This window comes from Gymnoscopelus microlampas (genome assembly GCF_963454915.1).
Source record: "Gymnoscopelus microlampas genome assembly, chromosome: 22".
Taxonomy (NCBI): Eukaryota; Metazoa; Chordata; class Actinopteri; order Myctophiformes; family Myctophidae; genus Gymnoscopelus; species Gymnoscopelus microlampas.
Window position 1 is genome coordinate 1486812 of NC_139959.1, and position 18524 is coordinate 1505335.

Sequence of the window (18524 nt, forward strand, 5' to 3'; positions counted from 1 at the left end):
ACACATTTAAGCGAGAAGCCACCAACAGACAAGAACCTGAGAAAAAGGAGATCACACAGATCATACAGTTTCACGCAAATAGCTGAAAAATCCTGGGTTTAAGTGTTTTTCAAACTGCTCAAGATTGCGGACAACCCTTGGGCGGTGCTTACTGGTCAACGTGATAGATGTGTTCCTCATTAGTCAAGGCACATGTGTAAGCAGGTCTAATGGCTGTCGGCCAAACGAGGCATGACTTTTGCCTGTTTAAAGTTTCAATTTTCAAAAAATTGCTATAGCGCCCCCGTTTGACCAATTGGAGTAAGATTGGTTTCAGTGATATTTGGAATGGCCCTTTACATTTCTGCAAAGTTTCAAAGAATGGTAAGTCTGCATGTATGTGTTAGGGGCAGATGAATAATTGTCATAAAACTGCAATATTCATTGGCTCATTAAAGCTTCATTTTTTCACTTATGGAAGATATTTTGCAAACGTTTTTTGGTATAGGTCCAAAGTTCATGTGTAAAAAGTTTCGTGCAGATTACTCAAAAATTCCAGGAGGAGATAGGTTTTAACTGTTTTTCATATAATTCAAAATGGTGGGAGATCTAAAGGTCAGAGGTCAAAAGTCAGAGTGTGAAAGTTGTTCAGCATGAGGAGACGCATGTGTGCATCGAAGTTTCATGGCTGTAGGTGAAACAGGGCATGAGTTGTACCTGATCAAAGTTGGCATTTTTCAATTGAGTGCTATAGCGCCACCTTTCGACGAAAGATTGTGAGAATTATTTCTTGATCGTTTTTCATGACCATCTATCATATGGCCGAGTTTCATAAAAAGCGACTGCACGGTTCAGCCAGAACTGCCAAAAGTGGCAGAAGAAGAAGAAACGGAATAATGCCAATAACAATATGGGTCCATGCTGGAAGCCTGGCCCCATAATGAGATTTCCGGAGGGAGGGTTTACCAGGCTACATCAAGACACCGCCAAAATACATTTTAGTCGACTAAATCAACTGTGGATTTATCAACTAAAATCTTATGATATTATTAACAGTAAAGCATTTCAGATGACTAAAATATGACTGAAACTAAATGGAATTTTATTCAAAAGACTATGACTAAAACTAAATACAAATTTGCTGTCAAAATCAACACTGGCTGCACTGTTGTTTTGTTTTTCATTACACCCCTTGCACTGTCGTAAATCAAAATCAATTCTCGCGCTCTGTAATGACGTCAATGGCACATAACTGGACGTTATGGACAGTTTGATATGCGACTTGGGTGGTACTGCGTTCAGACTGAGACGCATCTTTAGAAAGCAGATTTGAAACCACCTCTGAATGTGGCTCAAGTTGGATTTGTAAAAATCGGATTCCATGTGACCTGTCTCTGTTCAGACTTAATAAAACAAATCGGATTCCAATCTGGATCTGGCATTAGGGGTGTGCCGATATATCGTCCCACGATATATCGCGATACGTTTTCGTGACGATATGTATCGTTTTGGGGAAAATAAATATCTTTTAAAAATATACATTTTTTTTACAATCATTATAATCAGGCATGCAAACAGCCCCGAGGTGAAAAGGGTGACAACATGTTTTTTTTTTTTCGGGTCAGGTGTCACACTATTGCCCTATTTGGATTCAAAACGGCTATTGTAGCTGAAAAGCTACAAGTTTGCATGTCTGAATAATGCAAAAACAGAATTATTTGTTTGCATTTCCTTTTTTTCTCCCCCATATATTTTCATAATAAAAAAAAGTGCGTATCGAAATCGTATCGAAGTTGTGAGCCAAATATCGTATCGTATCGTTTGGTGAAATGAGTGTATCGGCACACCCCTTTCTGGCATAGATCTGATTTAGGCTGTATTTGGCTGCCAGTCTAAACGCGGCCTTAGGCTCTGTATAAAGTTTGTCTCTATGCAAAGCCTGGCTCTGACTCAAACTAGGTTCAGATTAATGTCTGTGTAGAGCTAGGTTATTTATACAGCTTAGTCTCTGATTAAACTGGGAACACCCTTAAGTACACCTTTAACATCTTCACCTTATCAAATGCCCGATTGAAGCAGTACTGTATTGGATCGTTTTTAAAGAAGGTAACAAACGTAACATTGACGTCCCTGTTAAAGAAAATAAAAGAAACTTGGTTTAGTTGTTGTTATTATTCAAATATTTGTGTTGCATTTTTCAAAAAGTTATGCACACATAAACACATAACAAACAACTACAAAACACCACAGACACTGGTGCTCAATACAAGATGAAACGGGTACCATCCAATTACTAACCGACCAAACATGAAAGGAGATTTTAGTACAATACATTGGCATGGAAAGCGGCATTGGTTTAGTTGTTGTTGACTTGTGTAGCAACATCATGCCAACATCAAATGAGCCCTCCAAACCTCTGAGAGAAAACAAAATGTACACAGTATTGCTGTTGCCTTCTACAGTATGTGTATAAAAGGGGTTTCAAAGCCATCTCCAAGAACATTTTATTTTTTTACATAATTATGACTGTCGCAGTCATATGTAAAAGCCATATGTAAAAACCACACAGCCACAGTTGCCACGTCAGGTCTTCATGTATATATACACTATTTATATAGTGTAGCCTTACTTGTATGAATTATAGATGTTATAAATTAGATCATTTTCCATACTGCAGTCCTAACTGTATAATTTATAGATGTTATAAATTAGAGGTGTGCAGCCAGCCAGGCTGAGGCTATTGACAGATTAAGGTTGGGGTTTTGGGCCGTTTTTCATGCAACTATTTAGGAATCTGGCCTTAAACTAAATAGACCGATGAGAAGTGATGATGCACGCTTACACTCAAATAGGCTAATGTGATCTAATCCTGACACCATGGCCTGGCGATTTGTTCCATTTTTTTTTGCCATTCCACTGAGACGCCCGGTGCTGTGAGAAGGTCCTCAGCTCGCCATATTAATCTAATAATTGAGAAGCACATTTTATACACACACCGGCCATGTTATTAGACACCCCCCTCCAACTGCACCTTAACACACATTTCTAATCAGCCTAATCATATGGCAGCAACTCAATGCATTTAGGCCTGAAGACATAGTCAAGATGATCTGCTGCAGTTCAACCCAGGCATCAGAATGAGGAAAAAAAGGCGGTTTAAGGCCCTGTTTAGACTGGCAGCCAAATCCAGCCTAAATCAGATCTATGGCATAATTATCCAGATTGGAATCCAATTTGAACAGAGACAGGTCACGTGGAATCCAATTTATACAAATCCGACTTGAGCCACATTCAGAGGTGGTTTCAAATCTGATTCAAATCTGATTTCTAAAGATGCGTCTCAGTCTGAACGCTCTAACCTGCTCTAACCACCCAAGTTGTATATCAAACTGTCCAAAACGTGACTTGCAGCATGACTCGAGCGCCACTGACGTCATTACAGAGCGCGGGAATTTATTTTGATTTACGAGAGCGCAAGGGGTGTAATGAAAACAAACCAATAGTGCAGCATAAGTTTTACAGAGGAAATGGCGAGCAGCATTCAGTGGACAGACGGAAAAATTCAATGTCTCCTAGCGCTTTGGGGGGATGCCTCGGTACAAGCAAAACTTGCAGGAATGTACAGGAACAATATATGAAGACATATCTCACGGCATGGCATAAAATGGGTTCACAACGGTCTATCTGCAGTGTCAGAGGAAAACAAAGAATATGAAGAACACATATAAAGAGATAAAATGACTCCTACGTCGTTACCACAGCAACCAAAGCAGTTATGACGACGCAGGGCAGCTTTGGGTTGACGTTGTTTAAATCAGTCTGAACACACAGATCTGTGACAGATACGATCTGAGCACTTGCAAATGCAGTGTGAGCAGTCGGGCCTAAAGATCGGCTTTGAGACATAAAAATGATCTGAGTATTTCACAAACTGCTGAATTAATGGCATTTTCACTCACACCCATCCTCTGGGTTTGTGGAGAATGCTTCAGACCGGGCAACGTTTTTTTCCAATCTTCTATTGTCCAATTTAGGCGAGTCTGTGCAAATTGTAGCCTCGGTTTCCCTGTTCTTAGCTGACAGGAGTGGCACCTGGTGTGGTGTGGTGTTCTGCTGCTGTAGCCCATCAGCCTCAAGGCTTGACCTGTTGTGCGTTCAGAGATGCTTTTCTGCGTATCTCGGTTGTAACAAGTGGTTATATGAGTTACGGTTGCCTTTCTATCAGCTCACACACCAGTCTAGTCGTTCTCCTCTGAACTCTGGCATCCACATTTTCGGCCAGACGGCCACAGAACTGCCGTTCACTGGATATTTTCCTCATGGCTAGCAAGTTAGCGTTTTGGTGCTAACTTGCTAGCTAGGTGACAGAGGTAATTGTTAGAACGCCAGAGAGGAACACCCTGGGAGGGGAGGGAGAGGGGGGGGGGAAAGGGGGGGCAGGAACAACCCTCTGCCAAAACCTGCAGAGACGAGAGGGAAGCAGGATGAACGGATATAGAGAGAACAAAGGAGAGATGAAGAACTCACTGCCAAGCGAGAGAGGGAGAGAGAGAGAGAGAGAGAGAGAGAGGAGAACAGGCCACCTGTTCCTGTAATGTTTTGAGGTTTTCCCCGGACAGACGCACACACACACACAGTCTCTCTCAGACACACACACACACACACACACACACACACACACACACACACACACACACACACACACACACACACACACACACACACACACACACACACACACACACACACACACACCCCTCACGTACATGGTATCATGGTGTGAGGTTTCCCTGGCTTCAATCCCACAATGAAGAGTGTGTGTGTGTGTGTGTGTGTGTGTGTGTGTGTGTGTGTGTGTGTGTGTGTGTGTGTGTGTGTGTGTGTGTGTGTGTGTGTGTGTGTGTGTGTGTGTGTGTGTGTGTGTGTGTGTGTGTGTGTGTGTGTGTGTGTGTGTGTGTGTGTGTGTTTGTTTCACAGAGAGAGAGAGAGGGAGAGAGAGCGCGAGAGACACAGTATTTGCATCTATATGCCTCTGTCTCGATTAATGCATTTCTTATTGTGTTCATTTGTGTGCGTGCTTGTGCGCGTGCATGAGTGTCTCAGTGTATGAACATACAGTGTGTGTGCGTTAGTATACATGTGTGTGACCATACCAACTGCTTGATGTGACTTCAGATCAATGTCACGATTATTTCGCCCTTTTGCCTTGATTACGATTAATGAACGATAATTTATTTATTTTTTATAGTGAAAATAAAGCTATAACAAAGACCCATTTTGAATGATTCTGAGGTATCGCTACTTTTACTTACATGAACGTTAAGTTAAAAAGCTTAGTTAAAAATAACAAGATACCTAATGGTATTACCATCAAGTGAATGATGGTAATTTTCTTCACTTACCGTACATGTTAGTAAAAGTACTTGGTACTTAGTACTTGTTCACATTCAAACCAGCAACCCTGAGCATGATTAGACGGTGGATGGTATGAATTGATGGTATTTTTTTGTCTGGGTTATGAATTTGATCCACAATCGACCCTGTAGCCGCCTGTAAGAGGGTCTCTGCGTGTGTATGTGCATGCGTGCGCGTGTGTGTGTGTGTGTGTGCGCGCGTGCGTAATACATCAGCTCCAGTATAAAGTGCATTGTCGTCCTTTCAGACCGTGGTTCATATTTCTGCAATATTTCATTTTTTCTCCAGATTTGTGAACATCAGGCAAAGACCTCTGCTGATTGGCCGGCTCGGGTATCCCACTGACCTCCCCGAGGGACACTGTGTCATCGCTGTCTGTCCCTCAACAAGGTATACGTCTCACTAAATCCACCGACACGGCAAAATCCTACCTGGTAATTGGGCCGTGGTGGAATGTAACATTAACTTTCACTCAAGTTTTGTACTTGAGTACTACTGTATGTAAAAGTACTTTTACTTTACTTGAGTATTTCCATTTTGTCACACTATATATATATATCTATTCCACTACATCTCAGAGGGAAATGTTGTACTTTCTCTTCCCTAGAAAGTTAGCATGCTGAAATACAAGCCATTCTTGCATTGTGTGCAAGTGTGAACTCTTGACCAAACCTGCCCACTGATGATGTCACTGGTAGGCAGGTTTCTGAACTGTCCGCAGCTCTCCTCTGAGACCAGTGTTAATTTTAAGGACTAAGACTAAAAACATTTTGATATTTAGTCGACTAGACTAAGACTAAACTATTTCAGATGACTAAAACTAAATGGTGTGTTATTAAAAAGACTAAGACTAATCAGAATTTGCTCTCTATAATTAACACTGATATCCATGCAGTGTTCATTTTATTGACTAAGACTAAGGCTAAAAGACTAAGACTAAAAATATTGTGATATTAGTTGACTAAAACTAGACTGAGACTAAATCATTTCAGATGACTAAAATAGGACTAAAACCAAATTATGTGTTATTCAAAAGACTAAATCAGAATTTGCTGTCAAAATTAACACTGTCTGAGTATAGACAGAAATGGTGAAAAGGAAGATAAGGTTGAAAATGGTCGAAGTGCTCCTTTAATGTTACTCTCCACCACTGCCTGCATTGAGATTTACACCGTGTGCCCGGGCTGGGGTGGTATGGAATCTTTATTACCACGCAGAAAAGAAGCAACATATCCCCCGAGGAGTATAAATTAAGTCCTCTTCCAACGCTGTTGTCATCTGGAGTTTACCAGCACTGACCTCGTTCAAAAGTCGACCTATTTCCAAAACAGCGGCTCCGGCTGTAATCCATAACGGAGGGTGACTTGTAAATCCTAAATGTGATCTTTAGATTGGACATAGTTGCTCCCACAGCGGGCATTTTTTACCCCCCATTAATATGTGGCGTAGTGCCATGTCCAACGCTTTGACATTTCACCACGCAGAGAAATAGCACAAACTAACTGCAGATGTTTATGTTCAGTTGAATACTGATCCCACAGAGCCGAAGGGACTTATACGTTTATTTCGTCCTCAAAGGCCCTTGAATATAGGAGGGAAGTTGGTCATTGACGATGACAATGCATTGTGCAAAATTGAAAATGGTCGAAGTGCTTCTTTAACCCGTTAAGACCTGAGGCCGATTCTACAAATGTTTTCTAAATCCAGAAAAACAGTTTTCTGAAAAAACGTATCTTTCTATATCAGTGGTGCTCAAACGTTTTCATCTCAAGGACCCCCAAAATTATATGTATTTGGCCGCCGACCCCCATCTCAAAATATTTAGTTCCAGGGACCCCCCAGAAGCAAAGATTTGAGTTAAAAATGTTTGCTTTAAAACAATATATATTCAAAGATTTGCACAAATGTTCACGATTTTCAAAAATAGCAGATCTACAAGCACGTAGCGCGGCGCTCGGTGCCGCGCTATGAGCTTGTATATCTGCTATTTTTGAATAGCTAAAGTGTAAAATAATGCTTTTTAGCTCAACTCATTCAATCCGGGAACCCATCTGTGTCACTTTAGATTTGAGATAAACCATTATTTTATACTTTGGCAATTTTTTTGAAAAATCGTGAAAATGTGTGCGCATCTTTGAATGCCTAAATATGTTTTTAAACAACATTGTTAACTCAAATCTTTGCTTCTGGGGTCCCTGGAACAACGTATGTTGATGAGGGTCGGCGGCTAAAAACATAATTTTGGGTGGTCCTTGACATGAAAAAGTTTGAGAACCACTCACTATAGCATCATAAGTTTTTTTCAAAAAACTGTTAGGATTTAGAAGACATTTGTCAATGTTTGACAAATGAACAATTGACAAATGTTCCTTTTAGAAAAAGATATATTCAAAGATTTGCGCAAATATTTTTCAAAAATACCAGATCTACAAGCTCACAGCGCAGCACTCAATCACAATCTTTAGATAGACATAGTTGCTCCCACAGCGGGTAAGTTTTACCCCCATAAATATGGCATATTGCCATGTCCAAGCTTTGACATTTATACCACGCAGAGAAATAGCACAAACTAACTGCAGATGTTTATATTCAGTTGAACATTTTTCTGATCCCACAGAGCTCAAGGGACTTTTCCGTTTATTTTGTCCTCAAAGGCCCTTGAGTAGGAGGGAAGACAGTCCGTGATGACAACAACAATGCATTGTGCCAAGTGTTTGTACTGAGACCTTAATTTACAGCACCTGTCCACAGGAGGATTTTAAAAACAGATTAGGAAGAGAGGGGAAAATAGTATAACATATAATACATAAGGATATAAAACATAATATCCTCATCAGCCAGAAAACTGTTTCAGAGAAGAGGGGACATAAAGATGATGAAGAGCAAGAACAGATATTCATCCCTAGAGAGCCATTTCGGGTGTCATCATAACAGCAACAACAGTAAGAATTGAAACCCAAGAGTTTACAAGAACCTAACCAAGACAGTGCATGTCTTAGAATGTCTGCTGCCCACCACTCAGTGACTATAGGGGTTTGAATCCAGCGCGGTGCATCCGGCTTTGTCAAGCGTCTTATAGTGACGGGCCATGGCCAGCCTCTATATATTATGGTTATGTCTGAGTCATTTAAAAAAAGAAAAAGAGAGAAAAAACTGGCCGAATAAACCCATGCGTTCAGATACAGTGAGGAGTATTGTAGTTGTCACCACCAGTCATAAACCTCAGAGCTGAGTGGTAAACAGAGTCTTAAGGGCTGGAGTGTGGAGGCAGCTGCATGTTGATAAATGATATCCCCATAGTCTAATGATATAGGACTGTGGCTTCCTGTGACTCTCATTTATGTACTGCTTGCATTTGACTGTGATACTGCTGCTACTGATTAGATATCCATATGTTCCTTACCGGCACAGTTAGATATGTACTGTATACAGTACTGTATGAGTACATCACCTGCACACTTCTTGGGGTCCAGACCCACAGATTGAGAACCAACTAAGAACTAAGATGAGATTTTGTATTTCTTTCTAACTGTATATATATATATATATAGTATTAGTTAATTAAACATCAACTGATGCACACACTTGGACACATCATCAGTGTTATTACCTGGAGTCACTGGGTGTTTTTCGGGTCTCGCAACAGACACCCTCCTCCAGGCGACCCGACCGAGGCTGATCAGACCCCCGGCCTGTGTCCAAGTGGCATGCTACTGCCCCCGCTGTGTCCTGGACGGTTAGAGACAGTGCTAATTAGGGGTTAGGGTCGGCCTGGCACTAGCCAGCGGAGCCACCCACACACGTAGAACGCGGGTGAGTGAATCCACGCCATCAGTCCGGCCAATGCCAGGCCAGGTTAGGTGAGATGTTGCAGCAGGTATTATTTATTCTCTTACTTAACTCTCTCAGTGCCACTCCCCGAGATATCCCGAGTTTTTCCCGAGTACCCTCGCTGCCAGAACGAGAAATCTCGAGTTTTTACTTTTTACTGTGGTCGCGCTATTCTGTTTATTTTTCATGATCACTTTCACTTCCTGACTCCTTCAGACTCACTGGGTCCCGGTTTCATGACGCAGATTCCGTTTCCGGTTCTATTTTTTTTTTCCGCGGTCATTTTCGGCCAGAATGGGGAAAGTCACGGTTTTTCACACGGTATACAAAACGAACGGAGAGCTCCACTTCTATTCTCTTTGGTCTGGGTGACGATCAGTCATCGTAGTCGTATATAACATCGTATTTTAGCCCGATCACAGATTGTCGAAAACATCACTTCCGTTTTATGACCGGATGTGACGTAGGCCTGTTTGGGAGGGGGCGAGCGAGTCAGCGAGGTAATCAATGTGTCGATTTGTTGCTCTCTACTGGTAGAACTGTCGTAGGTGTTTAAAACTGCAGAAGAGAAGCTATTTGAAAATTAAATTACAAAATAGCAAAAAAAAAAGAAAAGAAAATTGCTGGCACTGGGGGAGTACTTTATGAAAATACTCTGGCACTGAGAGAGTTAATATATTATGTCTAGGATGTTGTGCAACCTTTAGCGGAACTACTCCCAACAACATTTCGCTGCTTGTATAAGTTAATGACAAATAACACCTACTTGATTCAATATTCACTTTCCTGCAGAACAAGGAAAAACTGTTTTTGTTTAAAAACTTTGTCTTTAGTCTTAATATATTATTATGTCTAGGATGTTGTGCAACCTTTAGCGGAATCACTCCCAACAACATTTCGCTGCTTTTGCTTGTATAAGTTAACTGATTACCTGCCAAAGACGTATATATACGTCTTTTAATAATCAGCTGTTGTCCGCCAAAGACGTATATATACGTCTTTGAAAAAAAGGATTTTTTTTTTTTTTTTTTTTTTTTTTGAATTTTTTTATAATTTCAACCCTTGTCGAATTACGAACAGATTAGGAGCTAAAAATGTTCGAAGATTTGCTGCTCCATTCACTTCAATGTTAAAATTCAAACGGACAAACAATTCACTTTGTTTTTTGGTTTAAAACTACTGGTTTTGAGCTATATTGAAACATCAAACAACACATGTCAACGAGGTCAAAATGACCTCGTTGACATTTGTGAAACCACACCTGAATCTCATCTGTGATTAGAAACCATCTGGGGATCAATCATACTGGAGGAAAAAAATCTGTGGCTACGCGAACAGGTACCAAAATCATGGCAAAACCCTGGCAGAGGCTACAGACTGTTCTGAAAAAACTCTGGCAGGCATTGTGTTAATGACAAATAAAACCTACTTGATTCAATATTCACTTTCCTGCAGAACAAGGGAAAACCGGTTTTGTCCAAAAACTTTGCCTTTAGTCTTAAAAGAGCTGGAATCCCATTTAAACCATGGCTTCTGTAAGGATTCTGCTGTCTCTAATGACTTCGACTTGTAACAGTCCCCCAGGCCAAAAATTACATTATTTGAAGTCAATCCCAGTTCAAACGAACTCTTTAACACTTCCACTTTCACCATAATGTCCTCATGCTAACTGCTGTTTATTTAAACAATTAGTGCGGAGCGTGTCGGCTGTCTTTTCATCATTGTGTGACACAGTGGAATAAGAGAGGAATTAAGGAATAACAGCTCTCACACACATGGAACACAAATGGAGTGGTGGAAAGTAGCTAAGTACAATTTTGAGGTACTTATACTTTACCTGATGATGAGTATGTCCGTTTTACTGTACTACTCTACTTACATTTCATTTATTTTTTTACATTCTCAGAGTTATTTTAACACTGAGGATTTTACAGTGTGGATTGGAATCTCAGAGATGAAAAATGGCATCAAATTTGGGGTCGATGGGGGCTCATGCATCAAACGAGGGGGTCTGTATAATATGAACAGATAACGCCTCCCACTAATGAATGAGCTGATAAGACAATGAAGAAACACACTGATGATGAGTGTGTGTTTGCGCGTGCGTGCGTGCGTGCGTGCGTGCGCATACATACACCCCTATGCAATGGTGGAAAGTAGCTAAGTACAGTACATTTCCTCAACATTTCCTGCTAAACTAGCAGCTGTATACTGTAAGCTCACGACGTGGATATCAATGTCATTGTGCATGACCTTGATGTTATGACTGATTCTCCTGCTGACACCCCCCCCCCCCAACGGCACGTGTGTGTGTGTGTGTGTGTGTGTGTGTGTGTGTGTGTGTGTGTGTGTGTCGTGAGGGGGGGGGGGGTCGGGGGGGTGAGCACACAGCAGGTGGAGCTCAGCATTATGCAGATGTTGTTTGAGGAATCGAAGGTCCCTGTTCTACTCTCACGCTGTTTCACTTCCTCTCAGGGGCCACGACGATCAATTACTGTACCTTCTCAGTGATTATGCTATTGACAACTTGGTTTGATTAATAAAAAGAGATGATTATTGATTGATTAGTCTGATAATCTTTGTCTTACAATGGTGAAAAGAACAACAATAAATAAATAATAAATAAACAATGCAAAATAAAAAAAGCACATCTACAAGCTTAAAACGCATCACGATGTGACACGTTTTGAGGCTCAGGAGGTAGAGTGGCCGTCTTGGAATCCCAAGGTTCCAGGTTCGATACCCCAATGCAGCCCCTCCTGGCTACGTGTCAAAGTGTCCTTGAGCAAGTCACTGATGAGCAGGTAGCCCTGCATGGTTTCCTCCGCGGCTCCGCCATCGGTGTGTGAATGTATGGGTGAATGTAACGTACATTGTAAAGCGCTTTCAAGGGTTGGAAAGACTAGAGAGGAGATATATAAATGCAGTCCATTTACCATAATACTTTTGAAAATCAAGTACTGTATTAAAATCAATTTGTTTATAATTGATTAAATCGATTAATTTGATTAACCCATTCAATTCGGGGACACATCTGTGTCATTTTAGATTTGAGCTATACTCATTATTTTATACTTTGGCTATTCAAAAATAGCAGATCTACAAGCTCATAGCTTGTAGATCTGCTATTTTTGAAAGATCTTGAATATTTGTGCAAATGTTTGAATATATATATTTTTTGGAACAGCATTTCTGTTCAAAAAATGTTTTTTCAAAAAATAGCATATCTACAATCTTGTAGTGCCACACTATGAGCTTGTAGATCTGCTATTTAAGAAAAATGTATATATATATATATATATTATTTTTTTTATCCCATGATTTTGTAACCCTTATTTTTCACCCGGTGCCAATTTTCTAAGTGATCCTAGGCACTACACTCCCCTCACCAGCCTAGGGAGGCCAGGGCCAAGCTCTTGCCTCCTTCAATGCATGAGAGCCAACTGACCTTCTTGTCACCTGACAGGGGAGAGTTCCCAGGTAGGACGTAGCGCGTGGAAGGAACACTTTTATTCCAACCAGTTCCCTTCCCCTCCATCAGGCGCCCCGGCTGTCATGGGGGAGGCGTTCTAGTGACCATGATTACTACATGTTTTTGTGAGGGTATTAACTACCCTGAGAGACACGGGGAGAATATGCAAACTCCACACAGAGTAGGCCCTTTCGCCAACCCCACCTAGGGTATGGGCGCTGATGACGGGGAGGAGAAGACACGCCCCCAATTTTAAAATGACACAGATGCTTTCCCGGATTGAATGGGTTAACTATTGTACCCTTAGTTCCTTTTGCATCCAGATAAACTCTCCTCAGCCGTGAATGTATTTGGCCGTGGACCATCTCAAAATGTTTTGTTCCAGGGAACCCCAGAAGCAAAGATTTGAGTTACAACTCAAACAAATGTTAGCTTTAAAAAAACATATTCAAAGATTTGCAGAAATGTTCAAGATTTTCCAAAAATAGCAGATCTACAAGCTCATTGTGCATGCGTGCGTGCCTGCGTGCGCGCGTGTGTGTGTGTGTGTGTGTGTGTGTGTGTGTGTGTGTGACTTTGCTGTAACCACAGCTGCAGTGTTTGGTTTCTCTGGCTTCCATCCATGTTTATAGAGCCTGCAAACCAAACTATGGTAAATACATCTTTATTGGAAGAGAATCCTGCTCAAATAATGTATATGGTAAATGTCTTTACCATATAGACGAATCCACAGACGCGCTGCCTGTAGCTGCCTGTAGGCGGCCATTGCTGCGGTGTCGCGGTGCGGAGCGTTGACACCGCAGCTATGGCTATGACATTTTTAATTCATGTTATTTTATCATTACAAATGTGAAGTTTGTTTGCTGATTTATTTGGGGGGGTCCACTTGCAATATCCTCATGGCCCACCAGTGGGCCCCCAGCCCACAGGTTGAGAACCACTGGATCTACACAGAACCTCTGAGGTGTCGTATCTTGTGTGCGTGTGGTGTGCGTGTGGTGTGCGTGGGTGTGTGTGTGTGTGTGTGTATGTGTACGAGCGCGCGCGCGTGTGTATGTGTCTTAAAGGGTGGGGGTGTGTGTGTGTGTGTGTGTGTGTGTGTGTGTGTGTGTGTGTGTGTGTGTGTGTGTGTGTGTGTGTGTGTGTGTGTGTGTGTGTGTGTGTGTGTGTGTGTGTGTGACTTTGCTGTAGCAGTAAAGCGGTGTACCTGCTGGAAGGTGAAGCTTTATGGATTTAGGAACAATAATCCATTTTGCTGCATTGCCACTGCAATGCAACACCCCTTTGTCTGAGCCGGGGACACTCCTCGCTGTGTGTGTGTGTGTGTGTGTGTGTGTGTGTGTGTGTGTGTGTGTGTGTGTGTGTGTGTGTGTGTGTGTGTGTGTGTGTGTGTGTGTGTGTGTGTGTGTGTGTGTGTGTGTGTGTGTGTGTGTGTGTGTGTGTGTGTGTGTGTGTGTGCTTGCAATACTACACTTGTAAGGACCTTAATGTCCCCACAAGTACAGCATCATTTGAGAAATAGACATTGTGAGGAACCATTTTCCTGGTCGTCCTCCTCACAAGAGAAATGGTTGTTTTGTGGTTAAAATTACTTTTTTAGAGATTCAGGTTAAGGTCACACAACGGACAATAGCCGATCTACGAGCTTGTAGATCTGCTATTTCCAGGCTACCGTTTAGAGATTTCTTTTGGCTATTTTCGATGCTGTCATTTAATTTTGATGTCCTCGCAAGTATAGTAATACAGTGTGTGTGTGTGTGTGTGTGTGTGTGTGTGTGTGTGTGTGTGTGTGTGTGTGTGTGTGTGTGTGTGTGTGTGTGTGTCAGGGGGAAGGACAAATATTTGAGGGGAAATGATAGAGGGCCTGCCCCTCTCCTCTTCTCTCTTGTCTTCTCCTCCTTCTAATATTAACCCTTTAAGACTGGGAAATCATCTGTCATTTTTTTATTCATTTGGCAATTATTTTTTTACAGTTGTGAATATTTGTGCAAATCTTTGAATATAAATGTAAGCGAACATTTGCAACTAAAATATTTGCTTCTGGGGGTTCCCTGGGACAAAACATTTTGAGATGGGGGGTCTGCTGCCAAATACATAATTTAAAAATATTTTCTACTATATGTTGCTATATCAGTGGTGCTCTAACTTTTCCATTTCAAGGACCCACAGAATTTGTATGTATTTGGCCGCGGACCCCCATCTCAAAATATGTTGTTCTAGGGACCCCCCAGAAGCACAGATCGGAGTAAAAAAAAAAATCACTTTAAAACTAACTAAACAATTTTTCAAAAACATAGCAGATCTATGAGCTTGTAGATCTGCTATTTTCGAATAGCCAAATAAAGCCCAAAAAATGACACAGATGCTTTCCCGGTCTTAATGGATTAACATTTTTCCTCTCCTGTCTTCTCCTCCTTCTGATATTAACATTTTCTCCCTCTCTGTCTTCAGTCTGCTAGACATGTACAGTATGAGAGAGAGAGAGATGGAGAGTTTGTGTTCTGGTGTACACACAGTAATAAACCTCTGTTTACCGAGTGTGTATTTGTTTGTTTTCTGTACAGCACTTTAATTTGCATCTCTTTTATGACCGTGTGCTCCACCCTCGTACTTTTGGGTACTTTGTTTATTGTGTGTGTGTGTGTGTGTGTGTGTGTGTGTGTGTTAAACTGCACTACAGTATGTTTCACCTCAGCTAACCTTCGATAAATAGCTGAGTCTCACTGTCTTACAGTTCACATTCTGTGGGTGTGTGGGTGTGTGTGTGTGTGTGTGTGTGTGTGTGTGTGTGTGTGTGTGTGTGTGTGTGTGTGTGTGTGTGTGTGTGTGTGTGTGTGTGTGTGTGTGTGTGTGTGTGTGTGTGTGTGTGTGTGTGTGTGTGTGTGTGTGTGTGTGTGTGTGTGTGTGTTGGGGCTGAAATGATTTGTTGAACTGTGTGCAGAATCACTCCAGGCCAAACCAGGCCACTAGATATTCTGGCTCCCAGGTGCTCTGTGTGTGTGTGCGTGCATGTGCGCACGCGTGTGTGCGCAAGCGATTTGCACGTGCGTGTGCTCACAGCAAAATCAGTTTTAGCTCAGTTTACCTCAGTTTTAGCTCAATATGTTCACACAATAATTTCACCAACTCTTTTATGTCCTGGTGTAAACTTGTTGATTTTACAATAAACCGGAGTTGAAAGAAATGATAAAAGCAGGCTCTCAGCGGAGATCAGAGGTATAGGCAGATAGTGTTAGTAGTGTTCTGGATCAAAGGGAAAGTAGATAGTAAATAAAAGAAAGTAAGATCCGGGCACTGGGAAAAACGGGAGGAGAACAATCTCAAATGTATAAAAAAAAACAACATTGCAACCTTGTAGATCGTCTATTTTCAAAGAGTAATAATTTAAGTCTTCAAATTAACTTAACTAGAGTAACTTACGTTTTCAAATAATTTTACTGGTGTAAAAGTACACTATTTGCCTCTGAAATGTAGTGGAGTAGAAGTAAAAGTATTTGAATTTGGAAATACTCCAGTAAATACATTAAAAAACACCACAAATAGTACTGTACTTGAGTATGTGTACTCAAGTACACGTGGACAAAACCACCACTTGTTTTGTCCACATGTGTATATATGTGCCCGACTTCCCTCTCCCAAACACGGGCCAATTGTGTTCCTATAGACGCTCAACAAGGCCGGAGGCATCTTTTTAAAACAATATATGGGTCAAAACATCGGTAATAGGCGGTCTAGAACTGTCCAAAATAGGAATCGAATAATTCAGTCTATTCTGTTTTTCATATGTTCTCTGCTATTCAGATTTCTTCAGATGTTTTCTTTATTCTAATACACTTCAGGGTAGCTACAGTTAATAAAGCCAATGGCTTTAATCGATTACTTTAGCTTGTAGATCAGCTATTTTCACCATTTTTGTTTGACACAGTTGTGCGACAAAGTCTACCATAAGGCTTACGGTAATTGGTTAATCAAATAATCGCTAAGAAAATATTCGATACTTGCAGCCAGGCCTGGACTTTTGTCCTTTTTAGAGGTAAGGCCACATCAACACATGGCACGTGTCGCAATGTGACACATTGTGAGCTTATAGATCTGCTATTTTCGCTACTTTAATTAAAAAGAAATAACCATAAAAAAACGAACGTTTTTGTTGTTTCCACCCAAAAGCAGCAATATACTTTTTGTCTCTTTAACTTATATTCTAATCCACTCGTTCTTTTTGCTTTTGTCTCCCTCTCTCTCCCCAGGTCCGTGGACCAATCCCCATGCGGATCCACTGCAGGACCTCCCGTTTGCTCCTCCCCTTCCTAGAATCCCTGCCCCGCCATTGGCCGCACGGCTGCTCATCATCAACCCTCTCAGCCAATGGCAGAACAGCGAGGACGTGCAAGCACGTCCTCCTCTCGTGTCGTCGCCTGCAGAGCACAGACTCTGGCCCCTCCTCTCGGCCTGTGATTGGCCAGGAGACGGTGACGGTGTTAGGCCACGCCTACCCTCGCGACGATTTCACCAATGTGACGGAGAAGATCCTGGCCATGGTGGGGCAGAACCTCCACAACCAATCACATCATCCCCTCTGGCTGATCAAGGAGCGAATCAAAGCTCACTTCTACAGGTATACACACCTTCCTTTTTTATTATTATTTAAAAAACATTTTAAATTGTGAAAATAGCCAACCTACTGTCTGTCTCTCCTACACTGTCTCCCTCTCAGCTTTCCTACTGTCTGTCTCTCCTACACTGTCTCCCTCTCAGCTTTCCTACTGTCTGTCTCTCCTACACTGTCTCCCTCTCAGCTTTCCTACTGTCTGTCTCTCCTACACTGTCTGTCTCTCAGCTTTCCTACTGTCTGTCTCTCCTACACTGTCTCCCTCTCAGCTTTCCTACTGTCTGTCTCTCCTACACTGTCTGTCTCTCAGCTTTCCTACTGTCTGTCTCTCAGCTTTCCTACTGTCTGTCTATCCTACACTGTCTGTCTCTCAGCTTTCCTACTGTCTGTCTCTCCTACACTGTCTGTCTCTCAGCTTTCCTACTGTCTGTCTCTCCTACACTGTCTCCCTCTCAGCTTTCCTACTGTCTGTCTCTCCTACACTGTCTCCCTCTCAGCTTACCTTCTGTCTGTCTCTCCTACACTGTCTCCCTCTCAGCTTACCTTCTGTCTGTCTCTCCTACACTGTCTCCCTCTCAGCTTACCTTCTGTCTGTCTCTCCTCCCTCTCAGCTTTCCTACTGTCTGTCTCTCCTCCTTCTCAGCTGTCCTAGTGTCTGTCTCTCTTACACTGTCTCCCTCTCAGCTTTCCCACTATCTGTCTCTCCTACACTGTTTCCCTCTCAGCTTTCCTACCGTCTGTCTCATTAATAAAACAGACAGTGTACTGTATATAAATGGTAGCAGACTTTCCATTGTCAGATGAAAATAAAAGGTCTAAACAGTGTGTTTGTACTGTGTAGTCACATTGTGGTGGTCTGTGGGGAAATAAAGGTAACGGCAGCTGTACTGTATCAAGGGGAAACTGCTAACTGTTTGACGCTACAAGTATATAGATATATAATATCTATTGGATATTATTAATATCCGATAGATCAGTGTTTCCCAAACACCGGGTCAGGACCTGATTCTTTTTTGGTGGTGACCTTGTGAGTAAAGATAGCTGTATCTTTACTCCAGTAGAACAGCCGACTTGAGGTCGGTTCAGTCCGGCTCCCGCAGAGCCTTGTATTAGAGAGTTGCGTCACCTCGGGGGCAGAAAACAGCGCCGGTCATGTAAACTCTAAATAGTGTCAAACACTCATAGACATCCAGTGCATTCCGTAAACTTCCGGTTCAG

General features: G+C 41.9%; 1 protein-coding gene across 1 annotated transcript in view; it reads left to right on the top strand.

Annotated features, from left to right (window-relative positions):
- Positions 1-18524, top strand: part of fars2 (phenylalanyl-tRNA synthetase 2, mitochondrial) — a 166355-nt gene that overhangs the window by 32020 nt on the left and 115811 nt on the right. Inside the window, exons 3-4 of the mRNA XM_084048357.1 lie at positions 5683-5784; positions 16945-17312. Coding sequence (XP_083904483.1) covers positions 16963-17312 — 350 coding nt within the window. The 5' untranslated portion in view covers positions 5683-5784; positions 16945-16962. The remainder of the gene's footprint in view (positions 1-5682; positions 5785-16944; positions 17313-18524) is intronic.